The sequence below is a fragment of the Carassius auratus genome, unplaced genomic scaffold (genome assembly GCF_003368295.1).
Source record: "Carassius auratus strain Wakin unplaced genomic scaffold, ASM336829v1 scaf_tig00215910, whole genome shotgun sequence".
NCBI lineage: Eukaryota > Metazoa > Chordata > Actinopteri > Cypriniformes > Cyprinidae > Carassius > Carassius auratus.
This window is the reverse complement of record NW_020528304.1, coordinates 20,495-48,273: the sequence shown is the minus strand read 5'-3', so window position 1 is coordinate 48,273 and position 27,779 is coordinate 20,495. Positions and strand designations below refer to the sequence as shown.

The 27,779-nt window shown below is 38.7% G+C and overlaps 1 protein-coding gene across 1 annotated transcript in view; it reads left to right on the top strand.

The window, feature by feature from the left end:
- Positions 1 to 27,471, top strand: part of LOC113096295 (1-acyl-sn-glycerol-3-phosphate acyltransferase epsilon-like) — a 72,699-nt gene extending 45,228 nt beyond the window's left edge. Inside the window, exons 6-8 of the mRNA XM_026261658.1 lie at positions 11,769 to 11,930; positions 14,883 to 15,006; positions 25,797 to 27,471. Of these exons, the coding sequence (XP_026117443.1) occupies positions 11,769 to 11,930; positions 14,883 to 15,006; positions 25,797 to 26,022 (512 nt within the window). The 3' untranslated portion in view covers positions 26,023 to 27,471. The remainder of the gene's footprint in view (positions 1 to 11,768; positions 11,931 to 14,882; positions 15,007 to 25,796) is intronic.
- Positions 27,472 to 27,779: the final 308 nt, after the last annotated feature.

Here is a 27,779-nt window from a genome sequence, read left to right as displayed (position 1 = left end):
GCAGTCGGTCAGGTCGTTTGAAATAAAGATGGCAATTAAACCTTTGTAATATATATATTAGGGCTGCACAATGTGTCGTTTAAGAATCGATATCGCGATGTACAAATCCACGATAGTCACATCGCAAGATGTGCGATGTAGGCTGTCGTAGTTGATCCGTTATTCATTAACTGTACGTGCCAGCTGCTCCCCGGCCCTTGACGAATGTGATTCGCGGATTAATTTTTACAGCTTAACCATCATAGAGTGAAAGTTTATCATTGACAGGACTGAAAACCACATGCAAGTTGAACAGGGCAGAGAGAGAGGGAGCGCGCAAGAGAGTCAGAGAGAGACAGAGCGCGCGAGAAAGACAGAGAGAGAGAGAGAGAGACAGAGAGAGAGAGACAGAGAGAGAGAGAGAGAGCATGCGCGAGAGAGACAGAGGCCGGTGACACACTGACTGCGTGGTGTGAGCGTCGCATGTCTGAAGCGTCTCAGAAGCGTGGTGGCTGCCTCGCGTTTTCTGTGTCTTTACACACCAGAACCGTGCCTGACGCGGCGCTGGTGCGCTGCAGCTAGAGAGAGAGAGAGAGAGAGAGAGAGAGAGAGAGAGAGAGAGCTTACATTAGAAGTACCATCAATGTTTATAGAAATGTACATGGATTTATTTTGCATGTATTTTTTTTTCTTATGAAAATATATGTATTTTTGTTTTGTTTGTTTCTATTCTGATATGTACAATGCTTTGGCAATATGTACCTTTGTATGTCATGCCAATAAAGCAATATGAATTGAATCGAGAGAGAGAGAGAGACCGAGAGAGAGCGAGCCGTTTTCAAACAACACGAGCTCTGTCTTGCTCCCTCTCCCTCGCGCATATTAATCAATTGACACGATGGTGTCGATGTGTAAATCATTTAAAATGAGAATGTAAGTGTGCTCACCCCATTTTTGTTTGTAAGAAAAAATATTGCAATATATATCGCAGAAAAATAAAATATCGCAATGTCATTTTTTTCCCAATATCGTGCAGCCCTAATATATAGTACTAGACACAATTTGGAAATACATAGGCCTACACTTTATTGGCTGAATAACTTGCGCGAATAGTGACCACCTGTCCTGCTTTACGTTGTACTGTATAGCAATTTTACCCTTTGTCCCGCCTCATGCAAATTGAGCATCTGTCCCACTTTTCATTCGACCCTGGCTAATAAATAGGAGGGATACGTCCATAGAGTTGCGGGCGGGTTCGTTGAAAACATCGGTCGGGTGCGGGTTGTTTATACATTGACCCGCGCATCACTGATGAGCACACAGCACTGCACACACACAGATCGCTGGAGGCTATTTATCCTCAGATCACGTAAATCAGTGGAAAATGAATAGATATGACGATTCATCAGTAAATATATCCATAAATCTCTGCAGATATGCATCTTTGGTTTATAAATCCTAATAATCCTTATTGACGCTGTTCAGTGAGTCTATGTAAACACAAATAACCCGATGCTGACATGACTGAATATGAATTAGTGTTGAATTTCTTTTCAAAATTTGGCCTAGCCTAATACAGATTTATTATTTTGCACTCCTGACATAAATTACTAAATATCTGTCACTGCAACAATGTTTTATCAAAAACCTTTAAATCTTTAAACTTTCAACTTGCTGTGAAAGTGAAACAGTAGTAATCTGGGGTCATCGCAGATCTTTGACGGTAAAGGGGTTATAAATTTTTTTTTTATAAAAGAGCTTGCTGTGGAGCCGATGAACACATCATGAACATTGAAAAGTGAAAGTGACGTGACATACAGCCAAGTATGGTAACCCATACTCGGAATTCATGCTCTGCATTTAACCCATTCAAAGTGCACACACACAGCAGTGAACACACACTCAGATCTGTGGGCAACTGTTATACTTGAAAAGTAATCCACTGTTATGAGATATGCTCTGTTGTTAAATGAAAACAAATCTGTTCCCACTTTTGACCATGGTCTCATAGGAATGTCATGTGGGCACATGGTCTCTTTCTGCTGCCGTGCATCCACTGCTCTGCAGACTGCACAGTTTCCTACGTATGTTCTTATGGCGACACTCATCCCGGGCCAGTATATGCAGTCTCTTGCTCGGCGTAAGCAGCTTTCTATGCCTAAGTGAGAAGCATGAATTCTCTCCATGATTTCTGTTCTTAGCTGTGCTGGTATAACAGCTCTCTCTCCTCTGAAAATCACACCATGTTGCACAATAAGCTCTTCTCTTACTGAAAAAAATGGTCTCACCTCTTCTTTCAGCTGAGTCTTCTCTTCTGTACATCCTTGGACTATCACTTGCTGTAATATCTGAGATGTCCCATCCCTAGCCGTTTCTGTCTGTATCTTCTGTAGACTTCCTTCTGATATGGGCAGGTACTGCAGCATGTTAATCGTCTCAATTTCTGTCTCTAAGGATCCTTCTGTAGCACTCTCCGGTAAGTATGCTCTGCTGAGAGTGTCTGCTAGGTACATTAGACGACCTGGAACATAGACAACACTGATATCATATCGCTGAAGCCTCAAAAGCATTCTCTGCAATCTCTTAGGTGCGTCTAAAAGTGGCTTTCTTGTGATAGTTTCTAGGGGTTTGTGGTCAGAATGGACTTCTACATTCCGGCCATAGGTGTACTGGTGGAATTTCTCCATCCCAAACAGGATTGCCAGGCATTCTTTCTCTATTTGAGCATACCCCTTTTCCGTGGGTGTAAGTGCTCTGCTGCAAAAAGCAAATGGTTGTCCTGCCTGCAGAAGTGCTGCATTCAGCCCCGTCTCTGAGGAATCACTTTGGAGAACTAGGTCTTCTTCTGGATTATAATATTTCAAAACAGGTGCAGAGGCAATCGTTTGTTTCAATTTATTGAACGCTTCTTCCTGTATATGAGTCCATTCCCAAACCACATCTCTGTGTGTCAGTTGTTTTAATGCGTCGCAGCTGTCTGACAAGTGTGCACAAAATTTGGACAGATAGTTCACCATACCAAATAATCTCTGCAGCCCCTTCACATCTGACGGCCTGGGCATCTCCATTATGGCTCTCACCTTCTCTGGATCAATCTTTAGACCCTCTGAAGTCAGTCTGTGTCCGATGTATGGCACCTCTTTCTGTTTCAGCTTGAGTTTGTTGAAATTTAGTTTGATGTTTCTGTTTCTACATCGCTCCAGTAGTTGTCTTAGTTTTTCGTTATGATCTTTCTCCGCTGCCTCATCATTATCGCCTTCCCCACAGATGAGGATGTCATCCGCTATTATCCGGATTCCTGGGAGCCCCTCCAGCGCCTGAGTCAACCTGTGCTGGAAAAGTTCTGGAGCCGGGCTGATCCCCATGGGCATTCTGATCCATCTATACCTGCCAAATGGAGTAGCGAAAGTAGTAAAATAACTTGACTTTTCTGACAGCCTTACATGCCAGAATCCCTCCTTTACATCACACACTGTAAAAACTCTTGCCTTGGTCAGATCCGGGAGAACATCGTCTATGGTAGGCAGAGGAAAGTGTTGACGCTTAAGTGCTTTGTTTAGTGGTCTTGAATCTATACAGATTCTTAATTTTCCACTTGGTTTCTTCACCACCACCATGCTGCTAATCCAATCTGTGCTCTTTTCTACCTGAGCTATGATGCCTCTATCTACCAGGCTTTCTAATTCGACTTTTAGATGCTTCATTAGTGCCACCGGAACTCTGCACTTTGGAAGCCTCACCGGTTTAACTTCAGGATCCACCTCGAGGTTATATTTCCCTTCCAGGCATCCATCTCCCTCAAATACATCAGTATACTCTCATTATAAGTCTTCCTTGCCCCACATTTCGTTTTCTTCACATCTCTCTGTGGTAACAATATCATCAATTGCCATAATGTTTTCATGCTGTATTCTTACCAGATCGATTGCTTGCACAGCCTTGTTTCCTAGCAAGGGCACTGATGAGCTTTCCTCCACTACAATGAACTCCAGACGATAAAGTTTTCTGTTTCTGGGGTTTCTTATTTTTATTCTGCACTTCCCTATGGGTTTCAAAGTGCTCTTGTTATACATGACCAGAATCTGTTCAGTCTTTTCCATTACTGTGTCAGGGTTTAACAGTTGAATTGGTATGACGTTGCAACTCCTTTTGTGAACTAAGGCTTAGGATTTCTTGATATGGTTCTTCTTCCTTTTCTGCCACACTGTGTATTCCTTTTTGCACGGTCTCTTTTGTTTTGCATGTGGATGCAAAATGGTTCAGCTTGCCACATTTCCTGCACTGCTTTCTATAAGCTGGGCTACTCAGTTTTTTCCACTCATGCTGTTTTCCACAGAATTTGCACTTAGCTGGTTGTGTCTGTTTGGCACTCTGGGCCTGTCTAACTCTCTGAACTGCGTGCACTTCCATTTTCTGACCCTTCAATAGTCATCACATTCTCTTTTGACAGTTCTAATGCTTTACATATCCTCACACTCTTATCAAGTGTCAGGTCCATTTCTCTTGATAGGCGTTCTCTCACGTGCGAGTTCATTATGCCGCATACTATTCGGTCTCTAATCACTGAATCTCTCACCAATCCAAAATTGCATGTATCAGCCAGCACTTTCAAGTCAGTAACATACTTGTCAAACGTTTCGCCTGAGTTCTGATTTCTGGTGAAAATTTTTTATCTTTCCACAGTTTCATTCTGTGCTGGATTGCAATGATTTCTGAACGCGGTTAACAGCCATTCCAATGCTCAGCGTCTTACACAGTTCTCTTCCTGTTTCTCTGATTAAATATTGGAAAACTTTTACCTTCGTTTTGTTGTCCGCGTCTGTAAGCGACAAATAGATATACAGGGAAAACTCCTCTTCCCACGCTTTCCAAGCTTTGGGTATGCACGTAGCATTCCAGTCAAAATTTGCTGGCGGTTTCAATCCGAACGCACCCTCCATAATCGGACCCCGTCTCTCGCAGTTGCTCTCTCGATAGCAAACTTAATATTTCACTTTTGTATCGTACTTTACTGCTGCCACCATGTTATGCTTGGTTCTCTCTGTCAATATCTCTATTTTTATATAAATAAAGGAATCTCACAACCACATGCTACTCAGTGCTCTCACTTTACTTCACGTGCTCACGCATCTTAATGACGTCAAATACACAGGACTCACAGTTTAACCATACATGGTCTGTCACATCCTTCTGATAATATATAACATATTGTAACAGGCAACCACTTATGCTGCGTTACCCAGGGAGCAGTTAAGGTTCGGTGCCTTGCTCAAGGTCACCTCAGTCGTGGTATTGAGGGTGGAGAGAGCTATGTACGTTCACTCCACCAGCCTACAATTCCTGCCGTCGTGGCGAGCACATAGTGGGAGCAGCTGTTCTACGCAAGTTTTTGTGTGTATTTTTGAGTGTATTTCATATTCTTGAGGTAGGGGATATTCGCTGCATACAGAGCCATTAGGAGTCCAAATGCCTTGGGGACATGGCAGATGTCAGTGATGACAAGATGTCCAAACGAAAGCAATGTTGGTTATTCCTTGGGAAGCACATCACATTGCTGCTCCTCAGTTACAATCAGAATCCCCTCTTCAATTTCTTTCTCAAGATCCTCAATTTCACCGGATGGCTGGAAAAACAAAAAATATTACATTACTTATTAAATTTATAATAAACATTATAAAGTACATACACTATTAAAGTTGTGTGTTTTGTTAAAAAGGACAGCTACCAATAAAAGAACATTATCATTCACCCTAATATTTAGAAAAAATTTTGCAACCAAACATGACAGTCAAAAGTAATTGGTGCTCCTCAACTGTTTCGATTACCTATATACAAAACTAAGCTTTTTTTTTTTTTTTTCTAACGGTCTAATCTGTCCGACCATTTAAATAATGAACTGAAAATATATTGGTATAAATAGGTATTCCTTTTAAATAATAGTCTGTTGCACTGCATGTTCCAGAGTAAAGCATGACTGAAGAGTTAGTTAACCCAAAAATCCTTCCTCACACGGCTCCGGGGGTGAATAAAGGACTCTTGTAGTGAATCCATCTGTTTTTGTTAGAAAAATATCCATATTTAAAATGTTATAAACATTTTCCATGAGAGCCGTTTTGGGTGGATGACATATGGCATAGCACATGTGTCATGGAACGTTCTGCTACGCCCTCCTCTGGCGGTATCAGATCCCTCTCTCCTGAATATTAGGACTGCATTTCCCAGTGTCCCTCTCCCCAATCATCCCCGTCTAACCCTGCTTAATTATCTTGATTACCTTCTAGTATTTTCACCTGCACCTTGTGTTCTCCCCTTTATATTGACTGCTATTCCCTTTTATATTTTGTGAAGTTTTGATTTACTCCTGGTCTGTATTGTTATTATCTCTGATCGTTGTATCCCTATTGAGGAGATTATCTAAGTTCTCTACGAACGTCTGCTTAAGTTCCTTTTCATTGCCAGCCTGAGTTTATGTCAGCTGTTCTCTGCTTACTCACCTGTATTAATAAACTGCTGCAGATGGATCTAACTGACTCCGCCGTTTCATCACAACATGCATGCACCGATGATTAGTGACGAACCCCAAAACGCAGACAACAATATGCCTGAATTAGAAGCACAAAATTAGGCTTGCACGTATGATAGTCAGTGGAAGTGAGAAAAAAAGTGTTATGTTTTAAATATGGATATTTGTTTTATTTGACTATTTTTAATTTAACTCAGGTTAGATTTGTCTGAAAGAAGAAAGTCATATACACCTAAGATGCCTTGAGTATGAGTAAAACATTTGAGTTGAATTACTAAAGTGAATGAACTTTTTTTATGACTTTCTAATTTGTTTAGATGCACTTGTATATCGGGCCTTTGCTCATAACAGCATTTTTAAATGTAGTTTTTAAAAGCTTAACAAACTCTACTGGTTTGGCTCTGTTTGCACTTATTTTGTCTCTCCTTCTGTTGGATTGCAGCCAAGAGTGTAGAATACACTAGTCAAAAAAAAAAAATATATATATATATATACATACATACATACATACATACATACATACATACAGTACAGACCAAAACCAAAAGTTTGGAGACACCTTCTCATTCAAAGAGTTTTCTTTATTTTCATGACTATGAAAATTGTAGAGTGACACTGAAGGCATCAAGGGCTAATTGACCAAGAAGTAGAGTGATGGAGTGCTGTGCCAGATGACCTGGCCTCCACAGTCACCGGACCTGAACCCAATCGAGATGGTTTAGGGGTGAGCTGGAGCGCAGACAGAAGGCAAAAGGGCCAACAAGTGCTAAGCATCTCTCGGGGAACTCCTTCAAGGCTGTTGGAAGACCGATTCAGGTAACTACCTCTTGAAGCTCATCAAGAGAATGCCAAGAGTGTGCAAAGCAGTAATCAAAGCAAAAGGTGGCTACTTTGAAGAACCTAGAATATGACATATTTTCAATTGTTTCACACTTTTTTGTTATGTATATAATTCCATTTATAATTCCACATAATTCATAGTTTTGATGCCTTCAGTGTGAATCTACAATTTTCATAGTCATGAAAATAAAGAAAACTCTTTGAATGAGAAGGTGTGTCCATACTTTTGGTCTGTACTGTATATACTTTAACATGACCTTCTAATTTGTTTAGATGCACCTGTATATTGGGCCTTTGCTCATAACAACATTTTTAATTGTAGTTTTTAAAAGCTTACCAAACTCTACTGGTTTGGCTCTGTTTGCACTTATTTTGTCTCTCCTTCTGTTGGATTGTAGCCAATAGTGTACAATACACTAGTCAAAAAAATAAAAAAACTATATATATATATAGTACAGACCAAAAGTTTGGAGACACCTTCTCATTCAAAGAGTTTTCTTTATTTTCATGACTATGAAAATTGTAGAGTCACACTGAAGGCAGCAAGGGCTATTTGACCAAGAAAGAGAGTGATGGGGTGCTGCGCCAGATGACCTGGCCTCCACAGTCACCGGACCTGAACCCAATCGAGATGGGTGAGCTGGACCGCAGACAGAAGGCAAAAGGGCCAACAAGTGCTAAGCATCTCTCGGGGAACTCCTTCAAGACTGTTGGAAGACCATTTCAGGTGACTACCTCTTGAAGCTCATCAAGAGAATGCCAAGAGTGTGCAAAGCAGTATTCAAAGCAAAATGTGGCTCCTTTGAAGAACCTAGAATATGACATTTTCAGTTGTTTCACAATTTTTTGTTATATAATTCCATTTATAATTCCACATAATTCATAGTTTTGATGCCTTCAGTGTGAATCTACAATTTTCATAGTCATGAAAATAAAGAAAACTCTTTGAATGAAAAGGTGTGTCCAAACTTTTGGTCTGTACTGTGTATATATAATATATATATATATATATATATATATATATATATATATATATATATATATATATATATGTATATATATATATTAGTGGTGGGCATATATATTACTCACTATGATCTTGAAATTAATCTAGATTAATCTAGATTAAAATGGTTCATTCGAATTCTGCCGAAGGCATTCAGAATATGTGTTGTTACCCAAATAAAATTGACAAACAGTAAGTCTTTGAGAAGGGGTTTATCAAGCTAGGTGGTGCATTAGAAAATGAGCTCATCTCCTGTTTCCAAAATGCATCACAAAGTGCCTGAAAAAGTTGTAAACTAATTCCACATTGCACAAGGTGCAAACAACCTTACGCCTGTTTCACACCAATGTTTAAGTTTTTTTCAAGTTTGTAGGTGTCAAGGTACAGAAACCAAATAATTAAATGTAAAATAGCACTGGATAGTCTTCAATGTAAAAATGAAATATACAATCAAACCTACATATATTCAGACACCTTCAACATTTCTTACATTATTACAGTTTTGCTATATATATCAAAAATTATATCTGGTGTCTGAATAATTTTTGGTTTGACTGTTAAAACTACAAAGTAATTCAGTCAAGAGCATTGAGTGGTTTTAATTTCCATTTTCTTGGATTAACATTACAGCAGCCAGTTGCTAAATTAGGCGCTAAGTTTTCCTCAACTGTTTACTTTCACTTAAGAAATAACTGACAGTTTTTTCGAGCAAAATTTCCAAGGTGGATATTTTGACATATTTTGTATGTATTTGTCGGTACAAGAGCAAAAATAAGCAAATTTGATGGTCAAGTGTTTTGAGAAACCTTTCTCTGCATGAGCCCTGAACACCAGAACACTACGAGTACTGAATTGGACTCTTTCACATCTTTTTGTTTGTTCAAACTGCGATTTGTATTTGTTTCGTTCAGGTGCAGGAGGGACTTCGAAGAGAACTTCGCAGAAGAGAGCTCGGTTTACTGTCGCTGTCCGTGATACGTGGCTCTCTCTCTCGCACCGATCACAGCATGCGAGTAACCAGCTACTCCGCTCAGCTTTTCCGCGTCTTGTTTTTGGATGCTTTAATGTTTAAATCGACAAGCGGTAAGGCGTAAAAACCTGTGTAAAAGATAAGCTTTCGTGACAATGCGCAGCAGTGGCCCGTCAACTGTCCTGAGCATCTTTTTAGGCTGGCCTCAGCCAGTCAGTTATATAAAATATCAAGGTGAAAGTCATCATAGCTTGCTTAGTATAGACCCAGCTCCCAAACCCAACTTTGAGAATAGATTAACGGCGATTTTTTTTATTTTTATCGCCCGATAAGAGTCCGATCACGGCCCACCACTAATATATATATATTTGCTGTAAAGGTACCATTCTTTACTCACTTTCTGTATATAATTCACAATATAATATCATTAACAATTTGAATATGGACCAATGTCCACATATACAGTTTTGTTCAAAATAATAGCAGTACAATGTGACTAACCAGAATAATCAAGGTTTTTCGTATATTTTTTTATTGCTACGTGGCAAACAAGTTACCAGTAGGTTCAGTAGATTCTCAGAAAACAAATGAGACCCAGCATTCATGATATGCACGCTCTTAAGGCTGTGCAATAGGGCAATTAGTTGAATTAGTTGAAAGGGGTGTGTTCAAAAAAATAGCAGTGTGGCATTCAATCACTGAGGTCATCAATTTTGTGAAGAAACAGGTGTGAATCAGGTGGCCCCTATTTAAGGATGAAGCCAACACTTGTTGAACATGCATTTGAAAGCTGAGGAAAATGGGTCGTTCAAGACATTGTTCAGAAGAACAGCGTACTTTGATTAAAAAGTTGATTAGAGAGGGGAAAACCTATAAAGAGGTGCAAAAAATGATAGGCTGTTCAGCTAAAATGATCTCCAATGCCTTAAAATGGAGAGCAAAACCAGAGAGACGTGGAAGAAAACGGAAGACAACCATCAAAATGGATAGAAGAATAACCAGAATGGCAAAGGCTCAGCCAATGATCACCTCCAGGATGATCAAAGACAGTCTGGAGTTACCTGTAAGTACTGTGACAGTTAGAAGACGTCTGTGTGAAGCTAATCTATTTTCAAGAATCCCCCGCAAAGTCCCTCTGTTAAAAAAAAGGCATGTGCAGAAGAGGTTACAATTTGCCAAAGAACACATCAACTGGCCTAAAGAGAAATGGAGGAACATTTTGTGGACTGATGAGAGTAAAATTGTTCTTTTTGGGTCCAAGGGCCACAGGCAGTTTGTGAGACGACCCCCAAACTCTGAATTCAAGCCACAGTACACAGTGAAGACAGTGAAGCATGGAGGTGCAAGCATCATGATATGGGCATGTTTCTCCTACTATGGTGTTGGGCCTATTTATCGCATACCAGGGATCATGGATCAGTTTGCATATGTTAAAATACTTGAAGAGGTCATGTTGCCCTATGCTGAAGAGGACATGCCCTTGAAATGGTTGTTTCAACAAGACAATGACCCAAAACACACTAGTAAACGGGCAAAGTCTTGGTTCCAAACCAACAAAATTAATGTTATGGAGTGGCCAGCCCAATCTCCAGACCTTAATCCAATTGAGAACTTGTGGGGTGATATCAAAAATGCTGTTTCTGAAGCAAAACCAAGAAATGTGAATGAATTGTGGAATGTTGTTAAAGAATCATGGAGTGGAATAACAGCTGAGAGGTGCCACAAGTTGGTTGACTCCATGCCACACAGATGTCAAGCAGTTTTAAAAAACTGTGGTCATACAACTAAATATTAGTTTAGTGATTCACAGGATTGCTAAATCTCAGAAAAAAAAATGTTTGTACAAAATAGTTTTGAGTTTGTACAGTCAAAGGTAGACACTGCTATTTTTTTGAACACACCCCTTTCAACTAATTGCCCAATTGCACAGCCTTAAGAGCGTGCATATCATGAATGCTGGGTCTTGTTTGTTTTCTGACAATCTACTGAACCTACTGGTAACTTGTTTGCCACGTAGCAATAAAAAATATACTAAAAACCTTGATTATTCTGGTTAGTCACATTGTACTGCTATTATTTTGAACAATACTGTACTTCTAAGTTTGAGGAGGGACAAACATTGACCGTAACAAATTTTTTATTGTTATCTCTATGAATGAAAATGAGAAATGTAGATGTTTAAGACATAAATTAATGACATTTTATTTATTTTTTGGGTGAATCCATTTACGCCTACTGTAAGCAGAGACAACAAGTGATTATTATATTATTGTATGTGACTATAGAGTTTCCCAAAGGCATCATAAAAATATATAGAATTTTGTAATTTTATAATTTATTTTTCAATCACTTATAGATGGCTAACATTTCTGAATGTTTTCCCAATGTACTAAATTGCAGTTTCTCAAACTAATTTACTTGCAATAGTCATGTTGTCTTGCCTATTGCAGGACTTGCTGTGCTGAAGCATGTTTTAACACCAAGAATGAAAGCATCACATGTTGCCATTGAGACTATGAAGGAACACCTGGATGCTGTCTATGATGTAACTGTTGCATATGAGGGAACACTCACAGAAGATGGCCAGAGACGTCCTGCTCCTACAATGCCAGGTATGTTGTTATTGCCATACATTCAGTTTGCAAGCATGTTTACTTTCCTTAAATGAGACCGGAAAGAAGTGTTTAAACCACAAATTGAGGACTGTAAAAATACAAATATGTTAATTTATTTATTATTCCTTTTTATTCAAAACAATTACAAACATGCTTAATAAGAAGCATTGTAAGAACGCGTCTGTCTCTGGCTCTGCGCCAGCCAGCGAACGCAGATTTGAATTTAGCAGCTGATGCTGTGCACTGAACGATCTAATCATGAGTATGATTGTATCAAATATATAAAAAATATTATTCTTTTTTTTTTTTTTGTCATTTGAAAGCTGCATTTACTTGACTCAGAAATCTGAGGGGTCGTGTGCACCTTCACTTTGAATGGGCATTGTAGCAACAATCACTTTCTGGGGAATAATTAACTCAAATGAAGTGAATATTCATGAGTCTATGAATATAACGTGCTTATTGCTTACAAATATTAAATTACCCAAAGAGGGAATATTTAATCATTTAAAGGTAACCTTTACTAGAATTAATTTAAGTTACTCTAGACAATCTGTTCGTCCAGCGAACTGGAAGCTAGACTTCCTTATCAAAATCCAATAAAAATACCCTTCTTACAAACTCCAAGAAATATTAATCTTCTGATCAGAAAAAAACAATATTTTCTGTGTCTGTACTACTAAGATTACTGAAAATTAATTCATATAAAACAAAGCTCGTAGCGTAGATCACACGATTCAGGGACTTCGATCTCAATGAGCAAATATGTAAATATGAGTATATAGCAAAACGAAAATACAATTTAAACAAGGTAAATGAACAAGAATAATAATGAGATAAATGAGAGAGAGAGATAAAGAGAGAGAGAGAGAGAGGGAGAGAAAGTGAAAGTGAAAGTGAAAAGCAATCTCAGCGTGGCAATTTCAAACAGTTAACTTTGCAAGAGACCCCAAGTCATTGAATGATTTCACAAACATGGAATAGCCTAGACAACCTTAAACAGCAATTTTAGTTGCGATATAAGAAAGTACTTGCTTTGATCTGGCTCTTGTGCGTAGCTGCGCTCAAATTGTCCGGTCCGTGCGGCCTCAGCGTGGTTCTTTCCAGAGCAGATGATACGCGAGCTCGATGGTTAACGCGAAGGTAAACTTTGCCAAAAGATGACTAGACTTAAGTTCGTTTGGCTCGTGAAGGCAATTGAACGAAGTCAAATATCAGCAGACAATAAAGAAAAACTAGAATGAAACGAAAAGTAAAGAAGAATAACGGAGAACTTCTTGAAGTCCGGTTGCAAAGCTGGGAATCCTCTTTTCTCTCTGGCGGAATGCCCAGAATACAGGTTTCCCTGAGCTTTTACGCAAATCGAGGTTTACACCTATTTTTTGTATGAGCCAATGAAGTGTAAACAAACTAAGGCGGGAAAAATCTTCTTTGTTTGCTGATTTCCGCCCACTGGTCTAATTTATGGCGATGTCAAAGTTACACATTTTCCTTAAGCAAGATCGTTCCTCTGAAACAATGCATCTTTTTGTAATTTACTATCAAGATTCGTTAAAGTCGTGTTTTTACGATTATCCAGACACTAAGAACTATGATTTTACCAGTCCCGTATCCAAAGGTACAGAGTTATTCTTAACGAAATGCATATAAAGTTTGCATTAAACACACAGTAACATTCATATATTCCACTATGCCGTATACATACATTTGAGCACAAAAAGGGAGACATTAAAAAACATTTAGAGGTAGTTTTAGTAAAAGAAGGTCCATGGGCCAGCAAAAATGCTTGTGCCTGTTTTTGAGTGTGTGTGCGTCTCATGAATGTGTGCGTCTGTTTCACTGGAATGTGCGATCGAGAAGGGGGGGTGTTTGTCGTCCCTTTTGAAGTTCGATATCGCATCTCTGGATAGTCTCCAAGGTGTTATAACTCTCATCCCCGCCAGGACGTTGCTGTCATGGTGGCGCCCAGGGTGGTGAGTTATGTTGTAAGAGGGTTGTAAAACGAAAGTCCTTGTTTTTTCTTTAACTCACGTTCTGGTCTTTGAGTGTAGAATGTGTCAAAAGGGTCAGGATTCATTAACATGGAACAGATGGTTGAATACCATCCGCTCATTGGTGTTACAGCATGTATACAGTACACTTACTGTGTGCTGTAATACTACATAAAAATCATGATCCTGAGTGATTCATCTTTTATGAATCATTAAAATAATTGTATCTGGGACACTGTGAGCATGAAGACGGTAGTGTTACCTAACATTTTTAAAGCTTTGCTTAAAGGTACGCTATAAATGGGTGGTGATCATATATTTGCTAGAGATTAAACCCAGTGAGAAAAATTACTTTTTACAGTTTATTTTTGTTTTCCTTATTTATTACATAAACCATAAACTACATTAATTTTTCTTGCCACAGCTTCATAATGAACTGAAAATAATTTTAAACTTCTCATAATAACATAAAATAACAGTGTGTTTTAACATCATTGCTTTGTTAAATCATCTTTCAGTTGAACTAAAAAATAAATAGCTATGTGACTTAATGCACTTATCAAGTCACGAAAGGCTGTGATTTGATTAAATAATTGTAGTCAGTGTTTATTTACATACACTGAGCAACTTGGAACACAATGTGTGCCAGCCATTTCATATTTTCATATTTTATAACATTCTTGTAGACAGGCAGCTTGCCACTAGATTTGTAGTGAGAAATGTCTGTGATGGTAAAACACACTGCAGTTTTCTGTCAAAAATGAAATCTTTGAAGTGAAGTGAACGAATTTCGCTATGTTATATATGAAATAATTTATATGAATGCTCTTTTTAATTTTAGTTCACTTTCATAAACATTTTTTAATTGCTGTGTTTGGTTTTTTGTTTGATTGTTTTCTGTCAGATGGTTGTCTGAAATGCCTTATCCTTATTCTATCTTGAATTCTCTGTTTAATAGAGTTCCTGTGCCAGGAATGCCCCAGAGTTCACATCCACTTCAACCGCGTGGGCATGAGGGAAATTCCTGCAGAGCCAGTGTTCTTCCGCAGATGGCTGCATGAAAGATTTGAAATCAAGGACAAGTGAGTATCCTAATTACATATACTACAAACAATTACATATATATACCCTAACTACTTGTGGTTACACTTTATTTTATGGCATCCGTGTTACAGTGTAATTGTACTGTTAAGTACTTGGTAATGTTCTCCTCTATGCCCACCTCTCTAAAATACGTAAATTTTTATAAAGCTCAACGTTCTGAAAAGCGAGGTATGCTCTGATTGGCCAGCTATTCTATGTGTTGTGATTGGCCAGATGCTTCAAGCGTGTGACGGAAATGTTACACCGCCTTACAATATTGTGATGGCTGTGTCCTTGTGCGACGAGACAAAATAAATCAAACCCAAGGCATTTATTGCATCCAGTGGGGAAATTACTGATTATAATGTCTTTTACTGCCGTATAACATAAAACCATCAATCAATCACCTTTATTTATATAGTGCTTTAAACAAAATACATTGCGCCAAAGCACTGAACAACATTCATTTGGAAAACAGTGTCTCAATAATGCAAAATGATAGTTAAAGGCAGTTCATCATTGAATTCATTGATGTCATCTCTGTTCAGTTGAAATAGTGTCTGTTTTAATTTGCAATCAAGTCAACGATATCGCTGTAGATGAAGTGACCCCAACTAAGCAAGCCAGAGGCGACAGCGGCAAGGAACCGAAACTCCATCGGTGACAGAATGGAGAAAAAAACCTTGGGAGAAACCAGGCTCAGTTGGGGGGCCAGTTCTCCTCTGACCAGACGAAACCAGTAGTTCAATTCCAGGCTGCAGCAAAGTCAGATTGTGCAGAAGAATCATCTGTTTCCTGTGGTCTTGTCCTGGTGCTCCTCTGAGACAAGGTCTTTACAGGGGATCTGTATCTGGGGCTCTAGTTGTCCTGGTCTCCGCTGTCTTTCAGGGCAGTAGAGGTCCTTTCTAGGTGCTGATCCACCATCTGGTCTGGATACGTACTGGATCCGGGTGACTGCAGTGACCCTCTGATCTGGACACAGACTGGATCTGGTGGCCACGGTGACCTCGGAACAAGAGAGAAACAGACAAATATTAGCGTAGATGCCATTCTTCTAATGATGTAGAAAGTACGGTGTTATGTGAAGTGTTCCGGTTCCAGTTTACCTAATTAATGCAGCCTAATAATCCTTTAACGGATTTGGATATTAAAAGCATATTAGTATGTTATGTGTATGCCAGGTTAAAGAGATGGGTCTTTAATCTAGATTTAAACTGCAAGAGTGTGTCTGCCTCCCGAACAATGTTAGGTAGGTTATTCCAGAGTTTAGGCGCCAAATAGGAAAAGGATCTGCCGCCCGCAGTTGATTTTGATATTCTAGGTATTATCAAATATCAAACCATGTGTATTGTGATTGGAGAAACGACAAACAGCAAACGACAAACAGCAAGCACTACTCTACAGTGCTCAAAACTCATGTTTGCAATGTCATTGGCTAATTCTTTAAATATTAAATAATACTTACAGACTATGAGTCAGAACAGCTGGCATTGTAGGCTGCTCTCTGTGTTTCAGGAAACAGTCCAATATAAAATGAGCTGCACAGATCTTAATATTTGGTTTGAACTTTTCTGGAACAGTGTTGTAAATACAACTTAACTACAGCTTAACCACTGATTTATAGTTGTGTTCTCTTTTGGAAGGCCAAAAAAAGTATTTAAATTTTCGCAACAAAACGCGCAGTGTTTCCATGACATGGCAGTGGCAGCAGCTGCGATAATCAGAGATACGCCTTCCTTCTTTACATGAACATTTTGGCGGTGATATGCAAATCTTCCCACACAGTGATGTAGACATGTGGGGATGTGTTTAACCAAGGCATTATAGGAGGCCGTGGACGAGTCTTAACTTCTATAAAGAATATATCTTTGGGTTTGAGACTTTAGTCTTTGCAACTTAGGTAAGGCTTAATTTATTGTTATTACTATAGTAATTACATGTAATGTGTAACAAGGCATTTTATTTTGGTTATGTCATGTTTACAAATTTGCTGATGGACAGGGTTCCCATGATCATGAAAATCTTGGAAAGCTCCTAGAAGTTCATTGGTCAAAAAAAAAAAAAAAGTGTTTTGATACTGTTTGCAAGAGTTACATCTAAAAGCTACATATACTTTGTATATACTTTGTATCACCAGCAAACATACACTCATTTACATCCTTCTCTTCACTCTCTGAGGCAGAAGTCTCCAAACTCATCCTTTATAACAGTGATCCTCAAATCTGGCTCGCGAAATCCAGTTTCCTGCAGAGTTTAGCTCAGACTCTAATTAAACACACCTGCCTGTGATTTTCTAATGATACTGAAGACATTGATTAGCAAACTCATGGGTGTTTGATTAGGGTTAGAGCTAAACTTCGCAGGAAAGTGGATCTCGCGAGCCAGATTTGAGGATCACTGCTTTATAATAACCCTACTACTTGCCTGCTTGATCCTATTTCATCTCATCTCCTTCATGCCATTTGTTTTGCAGTTGTACCTGCAGTCACTCACATCATCAACACATCCCTCCACACTGGTGTTTTTCCCTCATCATTTAGACGGGCTCGTATAACTTCACTACTTAAGAAACCCACCCTCAACCCATCTCTTTTAGAGAACTATAGACCAGTTTCCCTTCTTCCTTTCATTGCAAAAACACTTGAACGAGCTGTGTTCAACTAAGTCTCTACATTTCTCACACTCAACAACCTCCTTGACAGCAACCAATCTGGCTTCAGAAGTGGACATTCAACTGAGACTGCCTTGCTCTCAGTTGTTCAAGTTCTAAGACTGTCAAGAGCGGAATCCAAATCTTCAGTACTTATCCTGCTTGATTTGTCCACTGCTTTTGACACGGTTAAACACCAGATTCTCCTATCAACCCTACTGGCAAAGGACATCTCAGGACCTACACTCCAATGATTTGAGTCTTACCTATCAGATAGGTATCATGGAGAGGTGAGGTGTCCAAGTCACAACATCTAACTACTGGGGTGCGTCAGGGCTCAGTTCTTGGACCACTTCTCTGCTCTGTCTACATGGCACCATTAGGTTCTGTCATTCAGAAACATGGCTTTTCATACCACTGCTATGCTGATGAAACTCAACTCTACCTCTCATTCCATCCTGATGATCCAACGGTAGCTATTCGCATCTCAGCTTGTCTAACAGACATTTCTTTTTGGATGATGGACCATCACCTTCAACTCAACCTTATCAAGACAGAACTGCTTGTGATTCCAGCAAACCCATCGTTTCATCACAATTTCACCATCAAGTTAGGCACATCAACCATAACTCCTTCAAAAAAAAAGGCTAGAAGCATTGGAGTTATGATTGATGATCAGCTGTCTTTCTCAGACCACATTGCTAAAACTGTCCGATCCTGCAGATTTGCTTTATTCAACATCAAGAAAATCAAGCCCTTTCTTTCGGAACATGCTGCACAACTCCTTGTTCAAGCTCTTGTTCTGTCCAGGCTCGACTATTTCAATGCCCTGTTGGCAGGTCTTCCGGCCAGTTCTATTAAAACTTTACATTTAATCCAGAATACAGCAGCAAGATTCATTTTTAATGAGCCAAAAAGAATACAAGTCACACCACTGTTTGCCCTGGCTACCAATAGCTGCTCGCATACAATTTAAGGTGTTGATGTTTGCCTACAAAACTACCACTGGCTCTGCACCCATTTACCTCAATTTGTTACTTCAGACTTATGTGCCCTCTAGAAGCTTGCGATCTGCAAGTGAACGTCCCTTGATTGTGCCATCCCAAAGAAGCACAAAGTCACTTTGCCATCTTCAAGTATCGGCTTAAAACCCATCTCTTCCATCTTTATTTGACCCTCTAACTTTAACACTCACTATTCTAATTCTATTCTTTAAAACAATCTAACTACCTTTCTAATCTTTTTGTATTCTATTTTCTTTTAATTTATTATGCAATTGTGTGTGTGTGTGTATACTCTAACACTAGCTTGCTCTATTCTTTTTCTATTCTATCTGTTTTCTTTTTATTTATTATATTATTTAAAAGCCAATGCTACATGTAATGTGTTAACCTAACTGAGACTTGTTAGCGCTTATATATTATTGCTCTTTTTGTAGTTTTTGATTGCTTCCACTGTCCTCATTTGTAAGTCGCTTTGGATAAAAGTGTGTGCTAAATTAATAAATGTAATATAATGTAAATGTAGCGTATTGACCAGATAACATTCATTTAAATATTCAGAAAGATTTTTAATCTAGAGACCTCAAATCTAGGCCCGAGCCCGGCCCTGGCCCGAAAAGCTCAGGCCCTAGCCCGACCCGTGTCCGACAGCTCATCAGAATTATCAGCCCGAGTCGGACACGAGCCGTGTTTTTATTTATTTATTTTATTTTATTACACAGCGGAAGCCTGCCCTATTTGCAGCAATTAAAATAGTTCACTTTTGTGTTATGTTTCTTTTCATTTCTTTATCAAGTTAATTTAGAAAAATGTTTGGAGTTTTTTTTTTAAATGACGATTAACGTTAATCAGCCGGCTCGGCTGTAGGTTAAAACACATTTAATCAAGTAAGCCTTTCAAATCAACGCTAATACTTTACTTGGCTACAATAAAATCCATATATATATAAAACACTTCAAGCATATCACACAGACAGTTAATTTAATAAATGTTTATTTATCAAATCACAGTGAGTAAATTTAAAAAAATTGAAATACTGACGCAGGCTCGCAAACGAAATGAGAAATAGCCTTCAATCTAAACAAATTAAATTAAATTAATTAAAAACAAACTTGCAGGTGGTCTTACCTCAAAAATCCACCACATAACATTTTTTTCCATTAGTTTCCAACAGTTAAACGAAAATAAAGTCCAGTCAAACAAAAAGTTAGAACAGTCTCTTACAGAGCATTGTGGAGAAAAAGAATAGCATCCAGTGTGGAAGGTTTTAACCCTGTCCTCCTCTCTTCCTGCTGCACTGATGACACGTTTGCTGCTGTTGCTGCTGGCGGGACACTAAACAGCGAGCCAGTCTTGACAGTCGCGGTAGCAGGGTCTCGTCCTGTTTCCACCATAGCAGCACATCTCGTCCATCACCTTCCATGTTGTGATTGAGGCGCATGTATCGCTGTCATCCTCGTCCTGTTCCACAATGTTTTCAAACTCGGCCAGCGCTCTCTTCTTTGCTGTGTGGCCAGCAGCAACAGGTGCAGACACAGAAATGCTCGCCGCTGCATGAATCATCATTTTATAATTATTAGTTGGCCAACTAGGCTATGATTAATACATTCACTTAGAGGCCTATAATAGCTACTACTACAATAAGTGGATATAAGTGAAGTATAATCGTGGGTAGCGCTGACGGAAAACCGTACGTGCGTGCATGAGACTGTCATGTCAGTATGTCAGTGTAATTATAACGGGTTGAATTATCAGATTATGAAAGTTATGAGGTTATGAAATGTCTTTCTATGTTTGTTTTTCTATCATCGACGTCAACTTGTGGTGTACACATGTGCAGGTTTGGGGCCAGGTACACATGTGCAGGTTTGGGGCCAGGTACAGCTGTGTATCGCTGTCGTGGTAAGCCACCACATCTGGAATGTGTGTCTTGGTGTGGGTGTTGCTTTTCCACAACCTGACATTGACAGTGTCTTTAAGTTTGTAGACTTGGCTTGACTCGCTTATGGGTTGGTTCAGGAGCACATCCACTTCCCTTTGTTTGGAATTGACGTGCAATAAGATGGCGCTATCCAGAGAGTAGAACAGGTATATTTGTAGCAGGTCAGCTGGCGTGGTGATGGCGTAAGCCAGCACAGTTAGCACAAGGCTTAAGGGTATCATGTACGGTGGGGTTCTGCCCGTGGTTAGGCTGTCATTGGAGGAGCTATCCTCCCACAGCAGGTCTGTCGTTAATGCTGTAACCAGCTGAGTCTGGGCAAAGTCATTATGGAAGAAAATAAACAGCGGTTTCATGGAGTTCACGGTCTGGTTCGCTGCATTGACACTGGACATACCAATGTTAAACAGAGTTCTGGCAGCAGCCGCGGCTCTGAGCAAAGCTCCCGGGAACTGTTTGGAGCGGTGATGGTGTCCAAACTCCAATTGTGTAACAGTCACTTTGAAATTGGGTGGGTGTGTTGGGAGTGACCACAGCCTGTTGTTTAGTGCGCCAGTTTTGGCGAGGGTGTCAGTTTGATCTTTTAGGTCCTTGTCTAGACCTGGTAGCTTCGAGGGTCCTTTTACCTTCTTCCAGAACAAAGTCACATTGTGTGTTTTTGTGATGTTGTCACATTGCTGGAACAGGTGTTGGAGTTTGACTGGCCTGTTGTTTGCAGTTTTGAAACTATCCTGTTTCCTATTTGGAAGATGGCACACAAAACTGAGTCTAGCATAGTTAGAGTTTGTACAGGCTTTGTTCAAACAGATGTTGAATTCAGCTGGTGAGTTGGCGTAGTCGAACAGACACCTGTTGAAGGTGAACTGTTGGATCCCAAATGTGAATGCCAGCTTGTGTTGGTTTTCCGGGTGCACCAGAGAGATTGTTGCTCCTCTGATTCGGGGCATTTCTTGTTCTAGCTGGGTCCTGTGCCATTGTGACAGTGGCACCTGTTGATTCAGTTTCATTAAGTTTTAAACCATTCTTCCTTTGAAGGTCGAACTGCTTTTGTTTTTGGTGAAGGGTAGTTCCTCTTTAGCAACGAAGTAGGCCGTGTTAAATTTCAACATCTCTGCCTCATCTGCGCTCTGATTGACAGTCATTTGTCTTCTAAAAGCAACCAGCAGTGGCATTGATTTGATTTATAATCATGTCAAGGCATACTCAATGTTTTAGGCTGAGATTGTGTTTAATCAGTGTATTGTGTTTAAACTGCGAAGTGCCTGTACTTTTGGCAAACTTTGTGTTCCCCGCAGTTCTGGGATAGCTGCTGCAGTATTCGCAATTCATATAGTTCGAGTACTTATAGTATCTCAGCCAGCTGAATTCTTTCAGCCAGTCTTCTTGAAAATGGTGAGTGCGTGCTTTTTCGCCACACCAACCTCTGACTCTGCATCATCATCCGACAGTGACACTGTAGATTCTGGCACTGGTACACTAGCCGCAGGTCAGAAGAACGAATCAATAGTTTGCTTGCTCATAGCCAAGATGCACACCACGCACATATCAGGTTGTGATGATATTTGTTTCAGTTTCCTTCCCACAGATGTTTACGCTCACTCGATTATCTCTAAGCTCCTCCCCCTCCACACATTTTAGCCACTTACAGTGGCCCTTCAATATTCTTCTCACACGCATTGGGCGCCTCACAGACAGGCATCACTCAATGAGACGGGAGTGTGTGCTCGCATCTCATGAGTATGTGTGCGAGTGTGTGTGTTTGCGTGCGTGTGCGCTCGCGTCTCATTGATTATTTCATTGCTCATTTCATTGATCATTGACGTGCCCCTTCCACGTTTAATGTATAAAAAAAATACGGAGGGTGGAGGAGGCAAATGTACTGGTCACACATGTGCGACTGGATGTAAAATTCAGTTGCACACTCAAATTTTGGTCACAAAATGTGACCATTTGGTCGCAGTCTGGAGCCCTGACATTAGAAACACTGTACATACCAGATCTGTCGTAATAACGAGTCATAAACACATCCACAACTGTAAATCCCGGTTTAGTTAGAAAGGTAAGGGTCCACTGAATGACATCTCATGAAGCACGTTTAGTCCAACGAAGCAATAACGTTTTAATATGGATCATAATTCCTTTGTTTACATTTCAGTTTTTCAGCGACAGAACTGTTTGCATCTGTTATGGAATAACTCATGGTCGGAAACTGCGTCTTGGTAGAAAAAGAAACGGCATGGTTTTGCAGAGTACAGTGTCACAAACAGAATGAGACAATCCACTGGAAAAAAGAATGAATGAAAGATAGGCGAAAGATAGTTTATTTGAATTTTGGCGCTCCCCCGTAACCCGCTCTGACGCACCTGTCAGCTGATGGAGGCGGAACTTATAGCGATTGTTTTTTTCTTTGTTTCTTTTATTTTTCAACAGTTTTTATATTTGTGAGAGTGTGTTTTATGTTGAATAAATAAATAAATAAATTTAAATAAATGTATGCATTTTGCAGACGCTTTTATCCAAAGCGACTTACAGTGCATTCAGGCTATCAATTTTTACCTATCATGAATGTGAATGTATCTGCATGATTACCATCTGTTTGAGTGCAAATCAGCCCAAATCAGCTCGCTATTACTGTATGATCATGGCTATCAAAGTGAACGCATCTATATGAATAGAGAGAGTGGATTATTTACTTTATGGCATATCTGTGTTATTACCATCCGTTTAAGTGGCCATCAGCACTTATTTGCATCGTAATTCATTGTAAATACTGCATTTCTAGCAATCTCGGGATGTTCTGTAATTGGCAAACAAAGTTAAATCTCTTTTTATTTTTCTTATTATTCTTATTTTTCTTACTCAAATTATTCTTATTGTATTTTTCTAGTGCTCAAATAAATCACTAATATGATGTCTAAGTTTCTGTCTAGTGTTTTATAACTACTTTAAAAAAAACTATGCAGTGGTATTTTTACTGACTAAATAGTTTGTAGAAGCCTTCAATACTATTGGGAAATATATTTTCTTATATTTGGGGTGTGGGGGGTCTAGACATAGTCTCAGAAAAATATTTACAGGACTCTCATTTTTCATGATATCTTATTCAGATTTGAAATAGAAACTCATGAGACATGTGGCTTTCCACTCATTAATTTCCTAGATTGCTCCACTCCAATAAATCCACTCACACTATAAAATTAAATCAGTCATTTCTAAACCAGCTTCTCATCAGTGTATCTTCACTACACTATTCACTACAGTGACCTGCTACATGCTGCGATACAAGACTGTCTCTCGCATTTCGGGACAGTCGACAGAACTGTCACTTGACTAATCAGGTCATTGTTGCATTGTCACAAAAAATATATAATTTGCACTACTTTAAGTATTTTACTCGTGGGCTCCAAAGGCTGTATTATGTGCCCTCACAGTCACATCATATTTGTGCTGCACAAAAATTGTGCATATAAAGCCGCCTCGCGAGTATTATGTAAGAGTTATTTTTCGTAGTTTGAGTTTAAGCAACCAAATACAACACAAACAGTTATTTGTCTACCCTTTAAGTGGAGATCTGTCTCCTGCAGCTTGTGCGCGGCGCGTCAATCTGAGTGGAGGCGTGGTGAGTGACGAGGTTTCTCTGAGAGCTTGAGGATCAGTGTTACGTAGATCTTATTGGCAAGCTCTTTTTAAAAATTATCTTTGGTTAAATATTTGCAAAACCCTCTAATTTAAAATAATTATAACGGATTATAATAGATATTTGAAGTCTGGATAGTTTTTTCACGGCAAATCTGATAGGGTTAGGGTATGGCAACTGTTATTCTCTGCTACAGAGTCCTGCACATGTCTTAAATTTAGGCCCTTTAACCCTGCCCGTGTCCGACATCAGAATTACCGGCCCGAGGCCATCTTTTTTTCCTCCTTCTCCTTAAACAGTTTATACTAGCATTAAAATAGTCCAGTTTTATATTTATTTTCAAGAGATTATATTTTGTTTCTTTTTTATTAAGGTTAAGGTTAATTCGTGGCTGTGATCTGTTTTTATTTGTGTGCAGTCACAATATCAACAAATGTTGTGCTTTTGTATAATGGGGAAAAACAACATGATGTGCTTCCTGGCGTGTCATCTTTAACAGGAGAACAAAAATGAACCGACCCTCAGCGAAAACATGCCTCACAGACATGATAAATATATCTATAGAAAGCTTTAAATTACTACATAATGAAAAACAAATCAAAATCAAAAGCTGCATAAAGATGAACTTCTCTTTAAAGGCGGGTCTATGGAGAAGGTGAGTCAGGATCAGCAATTCATCCTTGTTACACAGAATCAGAAAACACTAGTTTATTAGTAAATAATTCAAATATCTCCATACTATTTATTTAAAAATAAGGAGAAGCCTAAAACAGTGATGTGAAAATTTTCCCAAGGCCGGCCCGAGTGGCGTAAAAAGGAGGAGGGGGGTCCGCCAAATGAGGTGTCGGATCGGATTCCGGAGACAAATTAAGCCCTGGCCATAGCTAAATATCTCTACTATGTGAGCCTAAAATGCATCATATTATTTGTAGCATATTTTTGTGTTTCGTGTTCGTATTTTTGTGTTTTGTGTATATTTGTGTACAGATGTTTCATGTTCCCCTGTAGTATAGTTTAATAAACATCCATATGTATTCACACTTGGTTGTCTTTGTTTGCTGCTCACAGGACGAGGTCACTTTAACATTCCAGTTTCGCTACATGCTCTGGGAGCAATGTGTTAGTAGTAAAATAATTTTTCGTGGCCATAGAAATTATCTTACTTAGTCAATAAACAGTTAACACTGTCTGCCCTGCGGATGAACAAATAATTTTATTGTACTATTAATACTAAAATGCTACAAGTAATTCCTGAAGATGAATGTAGTTAATAATAACTCGTTATGATTAATTATGTACATCTCACTTTGAACTAATTTGTTACACTTTAAAGTGGTTAAACTAGAGACAAGCCACATAAACATTTAATGAGAATGTTGGGTTATTTCCCAATATGTACTGTATAAATAACAATGTGACAAGAATAGTGGTGTTGCCATTCTTTATGATAAATCACTGTTGATTAACAAATTATTGTGTACTGGAAATACTGGATTATTTTAAAATGGTGGTTTAGTTGCAAGTTTAAAACGTTTTGAAAATATGTTATTCTTTCTCTTTAGGCTTCTAACTACTTTCTATGATCCTGAAGATCCTGAGAAAAAGTGCAGGTTCCCTGGAGAATGCCAAAAGTCACAACTTAGTCTTACAAAGACATTGCCTTCTCTGCTGATTTTGGGTGGCCTCACTTTGCCAATGCTGTTAACAGAGTCAGGAAGAAAACTCTATCTCAATACCTGGCTCTATGGTACTCTGATTGGATGGGTGTGGGTAAGTGTAAGTCCATAAACTAGCCAAACTGGGGTGGGGGGGGGCATCCATATCAACACTTTGGTTTCATCATTTAATTCATTTATCACCATAGTTTATTTTTGGCTCATAGTATACATCGAAGAGGATTATTTAATTTTTTCATTTGTTTTATTTTATACTCTTAACTGGCAGAAAGATAAAACAGTAACACTGTGTCTGCACTGCAAACAAGTATGAGATGCAAAAAAACTAAAATGTCCCAGTTGTCAGCATAATATGCTTACAGCACTGTAGACGGATGTGAAGATTTATAATAGGAATGTTTCAGTATTGTTGCATGTCATCATTGAGTTGTGATTTTGACCCAATGTTAGTGTTTCTATACGATCTGAGCTCAATTGTAATCTGAAATGCAAAAATGGATAACAATATGGAACACAGAGACGATGTTTGTGTTTGGTATTAATGTTGAGTATACCCATGGCAGTCTTGAAACATTTTTCATTTAACCATATGATTGGCCTTGTTGGAACCATGTGTTTTTAATTTACAGTATGCAAGTTTTTTTTTTTTTTTTTTTTTTTTTTTTTTTTTTGTGTAGTTCTGAATATTGTTAATGATTTCTAAAATCAGTTGTGTTTACAGGGCCTGTATTTCATTATCCTGATGGGTTTTCTTTTAGAATATTTGGAGTATTTTATTATTTTATGCTGATTTTCATTATGTAATTCAAGTATTTTTTTTGTTATGCGCATTGGGTTTTGTTTGTATGGGTTTTGATTTGTATTATTTTTTTATTATTATTTGATGCCAAGATCTAAAAAGCCTGTCAGATATGGGCTTTTTATTATCAGTGTTTGCACTGTTGCTAAATATTTCACAGATAGTTGCTTAAATTACTTGTTGCAGGAGTATTAAAGATTGTTCAATCAAAAATATATTGATTTTTTTTTTCAACTCTGTTATTCAAAGCATATATGACAGGGATAGGCAACTCCTGGAGGGCCACTATACTGCAGAGTTTAGCTTCAGCCCTTATAAAAACTCACCTGCATGTATCTATCTAGTAGTCCCGAAAACACTGATTGCCTTGTCTAGGTGTGTTTAATTAGGGTTGGAATTAAACTCTGCAGGACAGTGGTCCTCCAGGACTGAAGTTGTCTATCCCTGATATATGACTTTATTTCTTTGACACAACCCATTTTCCATGTGTTTTTAGGGCTTCCTCTAGAGCAATAATTTGGTCAACATGAGAAATCTGAGACGTTTGTGGTGGATCCTTAGTTCCCTGGTTGTTTTTAAATGTACAAATGTCCTCAATTTGCTCATGCCATAAACTGTCTTCTAAAATATTGTTTTTATTGGTAGTGTATATATATATATATTGCTATAACTTCAACAGGAAGCTCTACTTAAGCTTCTGGGTCACTTTAGATAGAAAGGTCAGTGGGAGCTCCCACATTAAAAATATTTGTTGACACAGTTGATTGCACCTATACCAATAATTTATAATGTGATTGTTATTGAAGTCCATAAAAAGTCTAAAAACATTATGATGGGAAATATATTTGACATTTGGAGAGTATGGGAATTTTAAAAGAAAATGAGGCAATAGCACAAATGCCTTCAGTACAAGTTCATAACCCAAAACTTTAACCCTTAAATAGTATCAAGCACTTGTTGACAAAATCACAGATCACAGTAGGATTCCTACAATCATTGAAAATCTGGAAAGCCTTGGAAATGTATCAGTCAAAAAAGTGTTCCGGAAGCTATGTTTTTAAACTGTAGTT